At 35.6% G+C, this 17127-nt stretch overlaps 3 protein-coding genes across 4 annotated transcripts; 2 read left to right on the top strand and 1 right to left on the bottom strand.

Annotated features, from left to right (window-relative positions):
- Window positions 1-1308: 1308 nt before the first annotated feature.
- On the top strand, window positions 1309-6371 carry LOC133702817 (subtilisin-like protease SBT5.4). The gene is made up of 11 exons (XM_062127129.1): window positions 1309-1395; window positions 1634-1743; window positions 1826-1923; window positions 2106-2270; window positions 2575-2683; window positions 3849-4389; window positions 4615-4712; window positions 4828-5073; window positions 5160-5274; window positions 5386-5599; window positions 5691-6371. Exons 1-11 carry the CDS (start codon window positions 1309-1311, stop codon window positions 6233-6235), a joined length of 2328 nt encoding a protein of 775 aa, XP_061983113.1. The 3' UTR covers window positions 6236-6371.
- A 1916-nt stretch (window positions 6372-8287) lies between these two features.
- On the top strand, window positions 8288-9969 carry LOC133702940 (uncharacterized). Of its 2 annotated transcripts, none has more exons than XM_062127279.1 (2): window positions 8288-8430; window positions 9075-9969. In XM_062127279.1, the coding sequence occupies exon 2, from the start codon at window positions 9119-9121 to the stop codon at window positions 9755-9757; it is 639 nt and encodes a 212-aa protein (XP_061983263.1). In that variant the 5' UTR covers window positions 8288-8430; window positions 9075-9118; the 3' UTR covers window positions 9758-9969. The 2 variants fall into 2 exon arrangements, with proteins under 2 accessions (XP_061983263.1, XP_061983264.1); XM_062127280.1 differs by having other exon boundaries at window positions 8299-8430; window positions 9072-9969.
- A 505-nt stretch (window positions 9970-10474) lies between these two features.
- Window positions 10475-15970, bottom strand: LOC133702919 (protein DNA-DAMAGE INDUCIBLE 1-like). Its single transcript, XM_062127250.1, has 16 exons — window positions 15600-15970; window positions 15492-15524; window positions 15000-15130; window positions 14588-14696; window positions 14212-14328; window positions 13980-14045; window positions 13550-13612; window positions 13421-13465; window positions 13101-13162; window positions 12703-12796; window positions 11991-12083; window positions 11820-11889; window positions 11611-11681; window positions 11115-11172; window positions 10866-10891; window positions 10475-10692 (listed from the first exon to the last, which is right to left on the bottom strand). Exons 1-16 carry the CDS (start codon window positions 15663-15665, stop codon window positions 10564-10566), a joined length of 1233 nt encoding a protein of 410 aa, XP_061983234.1. The 5' UTR covers window positions 15666-15970; the 3' UTR covers window positions 10475-10563.
- Between the last annotated feature and the right edge of the window lie 1157 nt (window positions 15971-17127).

Below are 17127 nucleotides of genomic sequence, written 5' to 3' on the forward strand. Positions count from 1 at the left end.
CAATTACTACATTACTCCTCGTTCATTTATACCCACTTTTAAGCCTCCAAGAGCCTTGTTGCCTTTTCCTACTCATTTATTTTAAAACATCACAAATACATATAAAATAAAATAAAACAATTAATAAAGTTCAATTTCAAGAAAACTGATGAAGTTTAGAGGTGAAGAATATAAGATTTTTTATAAGTCAAAATCCTAAAATACCAAGAATCATAAGTTCATAACAATAGATAAACAATTAAATTATTCAATTTTTATTCATTCAATTCTTCATTTATGAAAAAGCTATTAAAGTCTTTACATAGAAAAAACTAGAAAATCACAATAATATTGGCAAAAAAAACTAGGAAAATTATTCCTTAAAAAAATAATATAGAATAGAAAAATAAAAATAGAAAAAACATAAATTAACTTAAAAAAAAATTTTCCTGAAAAACTTATGCATCAAAAACACAGCTTTAAAAGATGAATTTCAAATGAAGAAAATTGGATGATAAAAAAAAGTTATTTTTAAAACCCACAATGCATTTACTCACAACGCGCACACATAGTGAATTCAATTGTGAAAACCATTCTCTTTTAGTTTTAAAAATCGTATAAATTTATTCTGATCACACTACAGGAAATAAATAATTTTACCTTTAATCACTCCAATCTTAAAGAAAAATATATTAATTGTAATCAATAATCGGTAATCCAAACCACTTGAAAATAAATAATTCTTTGATAGATAATTTAAATATCAATCAAGTATGATAAGCAATAGTAGACAGGTTATTAGCGATTCAAGTCACTCGAAAATAAATTTATATATCATGGAATATGTGTCAAGTATGATTAATATATGTTTAGAAACGAAATTATATTTTTTAAAACTATAAATAAAATATATTTTGAATTGTAACTATTACTATATTTCCAAACACGCTTAAAATATCACCTACACGTGAGTTTAGAACACTCTCTTGTCTTGATACATTCAACTGAATAAATCACCCTAAGGGAAATAAATAATTTTACCATTTTTTTTCATTTATGTGGGTCAAAACATAAGATATATAAAGCATATAAATAAAATAAAGCCAATCAAATACAGCCATATCACAACTGTAGCAATCCTTAAAGAGAAGCATAAAATCAAAATCATTCAGCTTTTGGTTCCAAAATGAATGTTTTCCCTTCATGTCCGTTATAATCGAATTCAAAATATTTTTTTGCTTCTGAAACTAATCAATCAAATACAGAGTATAAAAACAGAGGAAAAGCAGAGACCCTTTACACTTCTCATAATTTCTTCATTCTCAAGCAATGAGGCTTTCAATTATCAGCTCTCCATTACTTCTTTCATTCTTTATTCTCTCTCTTTTACAGCCACCAACTTTTGCCATAAAAAAGGTGAGCAACCATGTTTTGCTTCTCTCTTCTTTTTTTATCATATCATTCCTCTGCCTTTGATCCTTGAAAATGGTGTGCTTCTTTTACGTCTACATGAACTTTCAATGATTTTTTGTACTAGAAATCATTATGGGTTTTGGACAAATTCTTTGAGTTTTTAATTTTCATTTTGCGTACTAAAGTTCCATAAAGATATATATTGATCAAAGGAGTTAATATTACAATTTCTCCCACGCAGTCTTATGTAGTGTATTTGGGATCACATTCACATGGTTTGAAGCCTACTCAGACTGATATTGACCGAGTCACAGATTCTCATTATGAATTGCTGGGATTATTCACTGAAAGGTTTATATTTTTTCTTTTAAGTTTTTTTTTCCTTTTAACTGTGTCTTCAATTTGCTCATTTGTTGCAATCCTTACTTGACAGCAAAGAGAAGGCAAAGGAGAAAATCTTTTACTCTTACACTAACAGCATAAATGGTTTTTCCGCGGTCCTTGAAGAGGAAGAGGCATCAGCACTTGCCAGTAAGAATTTCAAGTCATACATTCTTGTATTTCATTGTTAAATAACTGATCAATCAATAGCAGAAGAGAAGACAAATCCTTCAACCCTGTTTCCTCTGTTTTTCCACATGTTTGATTGTAATATTGACAATTCAGGATACTTGCTCTGCTAATGGTTTCTTAATCTATGTTAATCAATGCAGAACACCCGGACGTGATATCAGTTTTCTTGAACAAAGCAAGGAAACTGCACACGACACATTCATGGGGCTTTCTTGGATTAGAGAAAGATGGGGTGGTTCCTCCATCCTCGCTTTGGAAGAAAGCGAGATACGGTGAAGATGTGATCATTGGTAACCTCGACACTGGTGAGTACTAAATCTTTGTCATTAGTAAGAAACTAATCTCAGTCATTTGGGTAGTTAAAATGATTGAAACCTGATCATTTGCATGCGTTTTTTTCATGGTTTATCCACTGCAAGAAAGAATCTGATGTTTTGAAATTTGAAACTTGATAGCAGTCTTATGATCTTTGTTCCCCTCTCTTTGGAGTTTTGGACATTTAGAATATGCAAAAGTGGTAGGGTCAGTAGCAAAATAAAGATCGACTATCCGTACTAGCTTTGCCAATTGCAATACAATGTGTTGCCATTTTAAATGGAATTGTGCTAGGTGTTTGGCCGGAATCGAAGAGCTTTAGTGATGAGGGACTGGGTCCAGTTCCATCAAAGTGGAGAGGAATCTGTCAGAATGCAACCAAAGAAGGTGTTCCTTGCAACAGGTCCATGTCCTCCTCCACTTGCAATCAATTTTCTGTTACAATATTTGGCGTAGTCCAGGGTAGTATTGCCTTATCAGATTAAAGTTTTCTTGCTTTTCTTTCTAAATGTTGACATGATCCTGCTCAAGTGATTACTGATTAGTTCCATCAAATCTTCTTCTTCCTGTTGTCATTATTGTTAATCAGCTTGATCATGGTTAGTACTGCAAGTTAACTTTACATGCACTGTAGCTTTATTTTATTTAGATACTCATTTCTCTATTTGTTGAAATTCTTGTTTCCGATCTATCTGATATGTTTCTGACATCTGCATTAACATAGATATGCACATGGCCCTGTTGTCTGTCGACGCACCGAATCCACATAGGATAACTTTGTTTGCAATTTTCTTTCCTTCTTTCTTTCTTTGTACCCTGGTTATCACGATGTGAAGTCTTTCACGACTTAGTTGCATCCTTGTTTACATGTCCCATTTGGTGCGTGTTTGAAAATTGCGTTTGTCTTGAGAAAAAATAAACATCAAATTTATTTATTTATTTTTAGTGTTTTCTGGGTTGATGTCAAAAAAATTTAAAAAATATTAAAAAAATTTATTTTCATGTATTTTCAAGCGAAAACTACCTATACAACAATACCTTATAAGACTTCACAATTGTGAATGTTCTTTGTTTAGGTACAATTGTGAATGTTCTTTGTTTATGTCGAAAGAAATTGTAGGTCAGGACTTCACATTTGAGAAATTGGAAGAAATGTTCACATTTTAAAAACGGTATATGGATTTTGACATCACTCTCGAGGACCTCAACTTTCTGTTTGCGAATTTAAGTATAGTAGGGGATAGTGCTTTGTATTGCAAGTCATTACTGCTTGTTATGTGCATGGATTCGAATTTGAGAGGTTTTATTCCTGTAAAAAATGTTATTTCTGTTCTGAAGTTAAGAGTGGTTTTGTATATCAGTAGAAGTCACCGTGACAAACTAAGCTCTCAATCGTCTGTCAGTGCTAACTTGCAAACACAATGTTGTCATGCTTTCGTGCATTTAGTGGTTAGGGCTCAAATGATACTCAAGATTTTACCAGGGCCTGGCCTTGCATTCTCCCATATGGCATGCAAATCTTCACCTTTTGCCTTACTATCTTGTCTCCTATGGTGCCGAAAAACTAGGAAGCTGATTGGAGCCAGGTACTTTAACAAGGGTTATGGTTCAATTGTTGGCCATCTCAACTCCAGCTTTCAAACTGCACGCGATATTGAGGGCCATGGAACTCATACCCTATCAACAGCAGCTGGTAATTTTGTTCCAGGAGCTAATGTATTTGGTAATGGCAAGGGAACTGCCAAGGGCGGATCGCCTCGTGCCCGTGTAGCAGCTTACAAGGTATGCTGGCCAGCTGTAGGTGTGAATGAGGGTGGGTGCTATGAAGCAGACATCTTGGCCGGCTTCGATGTTGCCATAAGCGATGGCGTTGACGTGCTCTCAGTTTCCCTGGGTGGGGCTATCGATGAATACTCGGATGATGCTATTGCAATCGGTTCTTTCCATGCTTTCAAGAAGGGTATTACTGTGGTTGCCTCTGCTGGCAATTCAGGACCAGGACCAGGATCGGTATCAAATGTGGCACCTTGGCTGATAACAGTTGGTGCCAGCACACTTGATCGTGCCTTCACAATCTATGTTGCACTTGGAAACAGGAAGCACCTCAAGGTTATTTTCTTTTTCCCTCTAGAAATTATAGTTTTGGAGGGTAATCAACAGGGAACTCGAGGAGAGAGCTTCTTTGGCTAATCTCTCTGTTCTTTTAACGGCCCTTCATGATGGATTTCTTACTAGTTCAGTACTAGCTAGGATCGTTTTTCACAATATTGAATTACCTTGTAGTTTACACGAGTTGAGTTTTTCTCTAACTAATCATCTTGTTCTCTTTGCTAGGGAGTAAGTCTTTCACAAAAAAGCTTGCCTGCTAGAAAATTCTATCCATTGATCAGTGGTGCACGGGCAAAGGCTTCTAATCAGTCTGAAGAAGATGCGTGAGTATCATCTCAAATCTGTGGATGCTCGAAATATTTCGATACTAAACTTGTGAATCCCTAAGCTTTTTGCTATAGCATTGCCCTAAGTTGGTAATTGCATGAAATTTTGCAGCAACCTTTGCAAACCTGGAACACTTGATTCCAAAAAGGTTAAAGGGAAGATATTGGTATGCCTTCGAGGGGTAAATCCAAGAGTAGAAAAGGGACATGTAGCTCTTCTTGCTGGGGCTGTTGGGATGATTTTGGCTAATGATGAAGAATCTGGCAATGGCATTCTTGCCGACGCTCATTTACTTCCTGCTGCACACATCATCTCTACAGATGGTCAAGCTGTCTTTTCCTACCTCAATTCTACCAAGTAAGTTCATATCAACTTAACCAAGAAATCTCTTTGAGCTTGACAAATCCGATATTTTAGTGGGATCATACCTGCATGTAAATCAGGGACCCTTGGGCGTATATCACCAATGTAAGGACAGAATTGGGAACAAAGCCAGCTCCATTTATGGCTTCTTTCTCATCCAGGGGGCCTAATATCCTTGAAGAATCAATCCTCAAGGTTTGTTTTAGTAGTTCTTCGTTTTTATTTTTTTCGGTCAATCTGTCTGTGCTATTGTTGGCCTTGCACTATACAGTGATAAATGAACATGACTTGGTCTATCCATTTCAGCCTGATATCACTGCTCCCGGTGTCAGTGTAATTGCTGCTTTCACTCTAGCAACAGGACCAACTGATGCAGCTTACGATAAGCGTAGGATTCCCTTCAACACTGAATCTGGCACTTCAATGTCATGCCCTCATGTTTCTGGAATTGTTGGCCTTCTAAAATCACTCCATCCAGATTGGAGTCCTGCTGCTATCAGATCGGCTATCATGACAACTGGTACAGAACAGTTTTCCTTCTCTTTTTCTTTGGAGCTAGAAAATACGTTTTGGACATTGATCATTGTCTTACTAATCGATTTCATCCACAGCAACGACAAGAGATAACAATGGGGATCCAATATTGGATTCGTCCAACACCAGGGCAACTCCATTTGCATACGGTGCAGGACATGTGCAGCCAAACCGTGCAGCAGATCCTGGTCTAGTTTATGATCTAACTGTTAATGATTTCTTGAACTATTTATGCAGCCGAGGCTATACTGCAAAAGGCCTGAAATTATTCACAGATAAGCCATACACTTGTCCAAAGTCATTCAGTTTGACAGACTTCAACTATCCTTCAATCTCAGCTATTAATCTTAATGACACCATAACAGTTACTCGAAGAGTTAAAAATGTTGGTTCTCCTGGCAAATACTATATCCATGTCAGGGAACCAACCGGAGTGTTAGTTTCGGTTACGCCTATCACCTTAGAGTTTAAGAAACTAGGTGAGGAGAAGACATTTAAGGTTACATTCAAACTTTCCCCGAAATGGAAGCTTAAAGATTATACATTTGGAATATTGACATGGTCCGATGGTAAGCACTTCGTCAGGAGTCCTCTGGTGGTGAGGCCTTACTGGAGTCATTGAAACAGAAGGTCCATTCAAGCTGATTTCTGTTCAGAGCCCCTGTTATCTGTGTAGAAACCTGATAGATCTAATGATGCTTATTTTTTTCCCTGAAAGAAAAGATGTCTCAATGCAATCACATTTCTACTTCTTAATAGCAAGAGTTTATACTCAAACAAGATCTTTCACTCTTGTTTTTGTTTTTGGTTTTTTTTTTTTCTCTCTCTTCACAAAATCAAAAACCAATATGCTTGATGCTCACCCTTTGTGAGGTTGCACTAGATTCATAAACCCTTATCATGAAAGAATGTCTATCAAAGGAAACATTTGCAATGAATTCATAATGTCACAAAGTATGGTTGGGACCTTTTCCTAGCTCATCTTCCAAGAATTCAATACCAACATTTCTCAAACTCCAAAATATTGAAACCTAAGGCTTAACCTATGATCATGACCAAAACCCCACCTATCTTACCACCTGACCTAAGAGAATCTCATTCTAAGTTTCTAACAAAATAAAACTTCAAACATTTTCTCTTCTTTAGCTTTTAGATAACATACCAATTCCTTTCTTTATCTAGTTATTCTACGTATCTGGAAACTGTCAGCTTTGTGTTTGTTGTTACGTTGGTTTTGATTGTTATGACCATAACTAATTTAAACCTGAAAAAGATAGATAAAATGTTGAGAATTTCAAATTTGGTGCTTGAATCGCTCTTTTTCCATCAAAGGTAGGAATTCTCCAAAAATATAGAAGTACAAATTGATTGACCACTAAAAATAGTAAAAAGAAAACAGAGCTTAAGAACAGGGGAAAAGCAGAGCATAATGTAAAAAGAAAACAGAGCTTAAGGACACCGGAGATCTCAATGTTTTTTCCTTTTGTTCTTTATCTTCTTTTCTTCTCTCTCTTGCAGACTTCTACTTATGCTCCACAAAAGGCAAGGCTCGTCGACCTTTTCGTTGGTTTGTGTGTAATTGTTGTTGATGTAAAGTTGGCAATGGAGTTGATGGTTTTTCTTTCATTCAGTCTTGTATAGCTTACATGGTAAGAGTCTCCATCTGGTTCATTGCCATCACAATCTGATGTTCAAAAATTGACAGGGTCACACTTTGATCTGCTAGGATCACTCTTGGACAGGTTTGCATTGTCGAAAAGTTATGGAAATTCTCTGGTTTTGAACTACACCTTATTCATTAGTGCTATATTTCTTATGCAGAAAAGAGCAGGTCGAGGATCAAATGATTTACACTAAAAGTTTCAATGGCTATGCTGCATTCCTCAGTGAAGCTCAAATGGCAGCCTTGAAATGTAAGGATCACCATGTTTTATCATTTCTCTTTATGTCCAATTCTCTGTTTTCCTGTGTTTCATACTTCCCTGCTCTCGACTCACTGCAGAAGAAGGCAAACTTTGGTGAAAACAGTCCTCTCATTACAGGGAGCAAGTGTTGCAACTAAAACTTGTAGTGACGACGTCAAATCCGCTTCACAGATCACACGATGGAGGATAACTCAACCAGGTCACTCTTGACTGAGAGATTGAGCACATGAAACATGCATTTCTCGTGTTCGTTCTTCAACTTCTTCGTTCCTTTTTCTTCAATCATCGTTATCCTGCAAGCTTGCCATAGGAAATTTGTGGCCAAAATGCTACTTGCTAAAGCATAAAAAGCAACTAGTCTAGTGTACAAATATTAGAATTTATAAATGTAAAACATCTATACGCTTACTTATATTTTTCTCCAATGCTCTCTACTTTTATCCAATAAAAAATAGACTATTCATATCCAACTTAAAAGGTCTTGCCTTTTATAACCTAATTTAATTTAAACTCTAATATTTAAAAAAAATCAACAAATTTTGTTAATCATCGAACTAACTCTTCGTTTCAACATGAATATATTTAACAATATTAACGAAACTAAATAAAAAAATCCGATTCAATACGAATTTTAATACACAATATTACTACAATTTGGTCTAAATTGGAAATTAGTTTGGACCTATAAGCTAGGCCTAACTTAGATCCAAGCCCACTTATAAAAAAAATACAATGCAGGTTATTTTATTAGCAAACAAACCAGTGATATTTTGACACGTGGTGGAGGTCTTTTCAACACACAAAAACCATAATCTTGAACCCTTGGAGAACGTTTCAAGCTTTGCAGCCACAGACAGAGGGAAAAAGGTTGCAAGGAGACTGCGTTTAAAGGGTAAATTCTCTTCTTCTAGTTTTTCCGTGCTGTTTTTTAAATGGGATTTTCTTTAAAAAAAAACTGAGGAGTTTGGATTTTTCTTATGCTTTTTATCAGTATGGTTGATGAGAAAAATCTGAACTTTCTATGGAATTGAAAGGTTTGTTTGGCTGGTGTGATATCTTAAATGTGTTTTTGAGGTTTTTTATGTTCATTGTTTCTATTCTTCTGGTTGAGGATTGTTTATGTTTCTTTACCAGTCAGTCTGGTTGATGCGAAAAGTCTAAAATTTCTATGGAAAGATGAAAACTTTATTTGAGGAGTTTGTTTGTCGGATTCCTATCTTAGATTTTTTAGGTTTTTTCTGTTAATTGGTTCTATTTTTATTTTATTTTTCTTGTGGTATAAATGAAAATTTGAGTATCGTTATCTGATTTAATGGTTAATACTAGTTATCCCTTGTGTATTGTTTCTGTTTCTTCAAGATTCTGTCTGAACTTGTTTTGTATCTTATATCTCAAGTTTTGATGTTCTGTGAATTCAATGTTTTTGTCCATGTGAATGTTACAAATTGTGGTGTTAGAGCAAATTGAATGATTTTGTTTATGCTTATTGACTTTGTTTTCAAAAATCGAACTTTTATGTATTTTATTTTGAAGCAGGATTAGGTGCAGTCAGAATACAGTCCAGCAAAGCCCCTGCATCAATGGAAGTTGAAACCCGTGAACACAAGTCTCAGGGAGCTTTGCCTGCAAAGCCAAAGTTTGAGCCTTTGAAGGCTCATGAGATGTCTGATGGTCGAGTTCAGTTTAGAAAAGTCTCGGTTCCACCACACCGGTATTCACCTCTGAAGAAAGCATGGATGGAAATCTACACTCCAATATATGAGCAAATGAAGATTGATGTCCGTATGAACCTCAAAGCTAGGAAGGTTGAGTTGAAAACTAGATCAGACACGCCTGATGTTAGTAACCTGCAAAAGTGTGCTGATTTCGTGCATGCTTTTATGCTAGGTTTTGATGTGATAGATGCCATTGCTCTTTTGCGTTTGGACGAGCTATATGTTGAATCTTTTGAAATCAAAGATGTTAAAACTCTTCGAGGTGAGCATTTGTCTCGTGCCATTGGGAGACTGTCTGGTAAAGGTGGCAAAACAAAGTTTGCCATTGAGAACGCTACCAAGACAAGGATTGTGATTGCTGACACCAAGATTCACATATTAGGATCTTTTCAAAATATCAAAGTTGCAAGGGATTCTCTTTGCAGCCTCATTTTAGGGTCTCCTGCTGGAAAGGTATACTCAAAACTTAGACAAGTTACAGCTAGATTGGCTGAGAGATTCTGATCATTTTTGTATGTGTTGCTTTTCGAATTGAGATTACATGTTATTTTTGTAATGCTGAGTGCCAGAGTGTAATTTGGCATGAAATTTTTGTGTGGAGATGCTGTATCGGCTATCAAAAAACATTCACTATAAGGGAATTATCACTTGTACTTGCTAATGGATTTAACTTATCCGCCTGGCTTGTTTGCAAATGAATTTTTTGACCTTGTGCATATGACAATGGCTTGTTTGCTTACTGTTGGCATAATGCGCTGTTCAATTTAAGCAGATTCATGGTGCGTACTGCTCCTAAAACAACTTCGGTGTAAATAATTTACCTTAGAATTCTCGGTAGGAAAGAAATTCATCTTGAAGGATGCACAATGTGATTTCTCATTCCGGTAAGTTAAGGATGCTCAATGTGCTTTCTCATTCGTTGTAAATAATTCCTACCGTTGGAGTTAGATGTTAAAAAATTGCCCTTCAATCGTGTGCCCTAATCCTACCAAGGTTGCGCAAACCCGCAATAGATTTCTACCAAGAAACCTGTCAGAAGAACATTCTTCTGGGGCTGATGTAAACGAGCGGCAATTGCTAGGGTTGAAGAAAATACAAGTTCGAAAACCAAGTGAACCAAACTGAATTCAGGGGCATCTGACAAGTCTACTACCCATTTGAATTGCAAGGGTTGTTTGAAGGTATAAGATTGTGGTTCGAATGAATGAGTTTGGCACAAAGTTTCTTCAATTTGTAAAGTCATTGGATAACTAAAATGAATATTATTCCCCACAATGAATAATATTGTTGAAAGAATGAATAATTGTTATTCAGCCGCCAAAAAGAAACCCAGCAGCCTGTTCTTCATTTCCATCAAATAATTTAAGAGCTTGTATAACTGCCTCTCTTCCAAACCCCAGCTCAACAAGCTTTGCAACTTTGGCTTCAAAGTCAGGTCCCTGGCAGCAAATACGTGAGAAAACTATTATTGACATTCAAATTGGCTGATAGAGTGAATATGTTACGATTGATGAAGTGACATGTTTAACAAATTGCGGGTTCAAGTTGAAGGAAACCAACTGTTGAAGTAAAGCTTAGACTAAATTTCCCACGGGAAGAAAAAAGATGATACCTGTGTCACACTGCTGCGTGCAACCCCTGTGGAACACAAGAAGAAAGAAAAGATTTAGATACCATCTGGGAATCAAATCCATGGACCACCTTGGTATTTTAAAGCAGGATCTATAATGATTAAAACACAGCTATTTACAATGGCATAATTTATGAACCCACATTTACCTAGATTACATATGATCGAACCAGTATATTGAAAATAAAAGCAGAATGCTAGACTATATTATATATCCTATCACGAACTAACCTGACGATTGACCCATGGCCGGTGGATCATTCTTCTTCTCCGTTTTTCCTGATGTCACCTGAAAACATCAAGAGGATCAATGCCAAAACTTTAGCTTTCACATTAGCAGCAACTATCAGCATCAATTCATAAAATCATATGTTTTATATTTGGGATGACCAAATAATATTCTAAGGCTTTTTCTTCTGTAAAGCTCCAAGATATTGCTTGAAAAACAAGAATTCAATGTTAACTCTTAAGTGTTTCTCTTCTGTAAAGCCCATAGCAAAATACATCAATACCTTAAAGAACTTCAGTTAACTATAACAACAATATCCTTAGATACAAGTATAGTGTCCATTTCAGAAACTATCCAAAATTGAAGTACACAACAGGCTCAAACAGTAGGGGATTTCTTTAGTGTTTGAAAACAGTTCATAAAATCACAGATTAAATAGCACATACCATTAACAAGGATCTGTTTCAGTAATAGTGTATAACTGAAGATAAGACTTACTGGGTTTCCTGAGCTGGATGCTTCTTTTGAAAACCTCTCTTCATCAAGAAAACGAGGTGGGATGTCCTTTTCTAAAACAGCAACACTTTAATTTATCAAATGAAAAAAGACTTGAATGCTTTCCCAGATTACCAAAAGAAATCAAGCATATCAAAGAAATACAGTCATCATTAGAAATAACAAGCAAATGCAGAAGATGGAAGATCAACCTTGTAAAAATGGGACAGAAACTTCACCACCACCCACTCTCAGAACATTCTCCTTTAGATCAATAATACACTGCATGAACAGGCTAAAATTAAAACAAATTCATCCAGACAAACTTTCAACAGTGAAAGGTCCAAATAGCCATCAAATAGAAGAGAAAGTGCTGGTGCTACCTGGTGCTTGCGAAGCATATCAAGCCCAAAGAGGAATTCCATATTAGGAGAATCCAGTACCATGAAGGAACAAGGATAAAATATATTCCCAATCTAGATGAACAAACAGAAGAAAACAAAGAAATTAGCATCAGCTTTAAGCACAATGTGTTGAGAGTAGCAGCAATACACAGTAAACAAAAGAAAGTACAAGAAACATTCTTCGGTTAAACAGAGGGGCACAAGACATGGTGACATAAGGAAAAATGGGAGTGTAAAGAGATTAAGAAGAAAAAAACTTCATTCACATCAAGGCACACATGCTCAATAATCTAAAACAATTTTAAAGACAGTAAATTTTTTTGTAGAAAACTAATGGAGAGCATGGAGACAGAAGTGACAGAGGTCAATTACTGAAATCAAAATAAAAATCCCAAAGAAGAGAGGATAAAGGGTGCAAATTGGTCAAGTAACCATATACACACAAGCAGCCCCTATTAGATTAAGAATTGATAAATAGCTCTTTCTCACTCATTCTCTTAGAAAATGAAAGGACATTTGTTTTGCCTGTGCAAGACAAGTGTTGAAACAGCCATATACAGAGGCAAGTCCCTGAGCAAATACACATACATTTAAGCAAGCATGTAGCAACACTGAATGGCACCAAGTAAAAATTGCATGTATGACCACACACATGAGACTTTAACCAAGAAATGGTTCCCCATTGATGTACCTTGATTGGAGCTACATGAATACGACCCAATATCTCTGATTGTCCAACTCCATGGGCAATGCCTTTATAACGTTGATCTAGAAGTCTTAACAATCTGAATAGACAAGCCAACGACAAAACAGGTTGTCCTCCATGTTAATATCTAGCAAACATGTGAGCTGTAACATCAACATCACTAAAGAAAAAGTACTGCTAGGAAGCATTAAATTAACATATGTCAATGCTAATGAGAGAGAAATGCAAGCACTAGAAACCAACTTTGTTATTTAAGAGATAAGTTGATAAGAACCAACTTAAAGGAATTGAGTCGGCCTATATCTCATGCTTATAAATCAAACCATATAACCACAAAAGTTGACCAATAGTAAAATGAACAAATACACAAGAATAGCACATACCCACATCGCTCAGCACAGCTTTTTGATATTATTGTGGACTGAGCACCACTATCAATGAATGCCTGAAACAAAAAGAAAAATTGGTGTGTCTAAAAGTTTTGATTGAGCATGATCACGTCAGCTCAATGCTGGCAAGAGAAAACTGATCAAACTGTGCAGAAAATTTTGGTAATGGTCCTAGTCCCATGATGTGAGCTGTTTTGGGGAATAAATGAAAATAACAAGAGAAACAAACCAAAATCATGATTACATTGAAAGAATTACATGGACCGTAGATCAAACAGTATGTATTGAAAGATATTACAAAAGACTGTCTCTACCTTTAAAGGGACACCATTAACTTCCATATCAACGTACAGCATAATCTGAAAGGTGAAAGATGAAACTTGAAATTTAAAACCAATAATCAAAACTTGATTGTAGAGCACAAGGTTGAAAAGCATATGTACCACTCTGGCAAAAGCTTCAGGGTTGTATTCCAAGGCCGCTGCCCAGTTCTCATCGATTCCTTTCTGCATTTGAAGTTAGCAGGAATGGAAAACATCAAAAAAGACACAAAGAAAAAGGCATCTGGGAAAAAATTGCATGCCCGTGATAATATCGGTAGTGAAAGCCTTTGAGTGGAACTAGATACAAAGACCTATATTTCTTTATAACAACCCTAAAAGAGAATTATCCTCACAGAAATGAAAGCTGCAGACACCCATAATGTTCTTGCATACCATTAAAAAAAATGAAAAGGAAAAACCTTATTCTTGACTTCTTATTAGTTGCACAATCACTGTTGCCAGTATGACACAAAAGGATATAGATGTCCAAAAACATTTAATAGGTCGCTGCCTGTTAATCTTTACAATTAAGGAATTAAATAATACTCACCTGACGAATGGCAGCTTCGATTTTCTTCTGCGCCTCTACATCAAAGGGATCTGCTTCAAGGAGGGCCTACAGCACAAACCAGACAGAATACAGGTAAATCAGCTTCTTCAGCCAACATTACAATCAATTTGCAATTGAAAGAACAATATTACATATGGAATGTTTTCTTACGATAAAAGGGCATGATACAACAGATAAGGTAGTTAACCATCAGTAAAAGCTAAGTACTCACAAACTCCTCTTCTTGTTGACGACGTAATTCAGATCTTTGACGATGGCGTTGCCTTAGAAGGTCCTGGAGTTTGTTGAGATCATTTCCAAGAATAACTTGGGCAAGTTCAGGATCAGCCTGTTGTGTTCAATATAAAATCATAGCATCAGACAACGCACTTATCACACCATAGTAAAAAAGAAAAGGGATTAGGAAACATGCAATGGACACTATAGACAAGTGAACAATGAAACTTCTTTCAGCAGAGAACTAACTTATCAGATTGCAGGACTTTTCTCATCTGAACTAAAACATAAAAATCAGAACGAAATTGCACAAGTCTCCTGATTTTGAAGGGTGAGGGAAAAACTGAACAAAAAAAAATCATCCATCTTACCTGTAATAGTTGAGCCATTGCATTAGAATCATTTCGAAGTTGCTGCTGGAAAGCTCCAGGGTTCACAGCAGATCCATCAGGATTTAAGCCCAAATTATTGGAGGGGGCACTGAAACAAATTTGCAATTTTTATAGTTTTGCATGAAAGTTTCAATCCCGAAACAATTTGCACAAATATACTGATTATAGGATCACCAATGCCCATGTTGAACAAATGGATGCATAACTAAGATGTCAAACTACAGAAACTAACCAACATTTCAAATTACTTTAGTCACAAAAGCACTCCATCTGAAAGTCACCAAACAACAAAAAAACATAACCACTAATCGATAATTCAAGAAAAACAAGACAGCTCAATCTGAACGAGCAAATTAAAAGGTAAAATAATCAGAGATAAAACTGCATATACCTAAGAGCAGCAGCATTAGAGACCATCATGACCAAATCCTCATCCTTAACGCCTAATGCACTCAATTTCTCATTATTTCTCATCTCCCTCCCATTATATAGCAGCTGCTGCTGCTGGAGAGGCACCTGTGTCTACTCTCACACCAAAAACAAAACAAAATCAATACTTCATAAGCAATCCCAAATTTGCACAATTATCACACTTCAATTAAGACTACAATTCTTAGTCCTGCGTAGAACTAGGGTGAATTGGATTCAAAAAAGGAAAAGATCGAAACTTTGAGTGCTCTAATAAATAATAACAATGACGATACAGAATTTTTCAATAATTACACTTCACAAAAGGAACATACAACAATAAATGAACTCATTATGAACTAATTTGAATTGGGTTTTTCAAAACATTAAAAAAGATAATAACAAATAATAAAATAAAATTCCAGCAACCCCATTTCACTAACAATTCAAATAAGACAAAAAAGCGATCTTTCACCTCAACTTCAAGTAAAGCTTTCAAATTCTCAACCTGCAATCAAAATTACACAAATAAATAGCTGTAATGAAAGAAAAAAACAAATAGGGTTTAAAGATCAATAGTTACAGATTCATGAGGATCAACTTCAAGAGATATGATCTGTTCATCTGCTGTCATTACAGTAATTCTCATCTTTCTTGTTGTTTTTATTTTAAAAGATAGGATTGGATCACTTTGGTGTTCTTTCTCTTCTGGGTTTTTCAGGTTTCTGTCTTGTTTATATAGGAGTGAGTGTTTGTATTTAAGGTTGTAAGGAAGTTTTGGTATCTTAGACGAGAAGGTGGGTTTTGTTGACCAGAGTTGAGCTGGGTTTTTGGATAAAGTTTGAGACTTTTCAGCTTTCGGCTTTCAAATTTTCGGTTTAATCATGCCTTGCTTTGCTTGTGGCCTGTCAGAGAAGTTAGTTTTTACTGCCAAATACCCCCCAAAGATACTGGGCAATATCTGGTTACTATTATGATATATAAGAGAAGGTGGAGATCGTGTCTTCTTCTTATATTTTTTTTATTTTAAAAGTAGAAAAAATTATTTTAAAATTATTTTTATGATATATCTCTATCTTTATTTCTCTAATTAAATATGTTTTTGTATTTTTATATTTCTCTCTTCTATCTTAACCAAACACCACCTTAATGATGTTTTGGATAATCCTTAATTTAGTCATTAGCTTATATGCTCATTTAGATTGAGTGTGAAATCTATAAATTTTATCAATTAAGGTATTAAATGTTTCATGCAATTCTCCATCATATAGTCCTTCTATCAATATTTATTAGATTTTCTTATCAAAATTTCTTTAAAATGAGGTCGTTTTATTGCATAAAATATGAAAATTAGATGGAAAATGTTAACAAAACAATTGAGGGCATGATCATATTGAGAAATGGGGGGAAATTGGGAGCTAATTGATAAGATTTATAGGCTTGAAACATGGACTAATTTGGCTTCCAAGATTTTTACTTCCTTCCTCTCTAGCAAAACCTTTAGAGTTGAACCCAAGAGACAAAGGCAGAAAGCAAATTGAGCTGCCATGGAAGCAATGGGATTTGTACCAAGACTGTTTTTTAGTAACAAGAGAATTAGGTGTTTTATCTATTTGGAGTTCCATAGGAACGTCCATCGTAAACTTCCTTCCTCTCTTGCTTGTTCATGCCATCACCCTTCTCAAGTCCATTCTCCCATAGCTAGCAGGTGTTAGCAGCAAAGGAAGCCCTTGACCTCCCCTTTGATGTTTCAAGCTTTTCCATGTCACAGATTCATTTTTCTCTACCGTTAAAAGCATGTCATTCATGCAAGATTTACTCCATCTTGACCTAACTATAAGACTACCGAGGTTTGGATTCCAATTATCCAAACCTATACGTATACTACACTTGTGCATATATATATCATATTCTCAAAGTTGCCATAACAACAAACACACACTCGATCAGTTTAACGGCGGCCATAGCCTGTGAATCTCTGATCAGCACCACCAAAATCATAAACAATTGCGAATACTTTTTAGATAGAATTCAGTTGAAGTAAACTTACTGTCATTAACAAGGCAGACCAGATCAAGAAACTGGAATTCAATAAAAAAAAAAAAAAACAG

The sequence above is a fragment of the Populus nigra genome, chromosome 9 (genome assembly GCF_951802175.1).
Source record: "Populus nigra chromosome 9, ddPopNigr1.1, whole genome shotgun sequence".
Taxonomy (NCBI): Eukaryota; Viridiplantae; Streptophyta; class Magnoliopsida; order Malpighiales; family Salicaceae; genus Populus; species Populus nigra.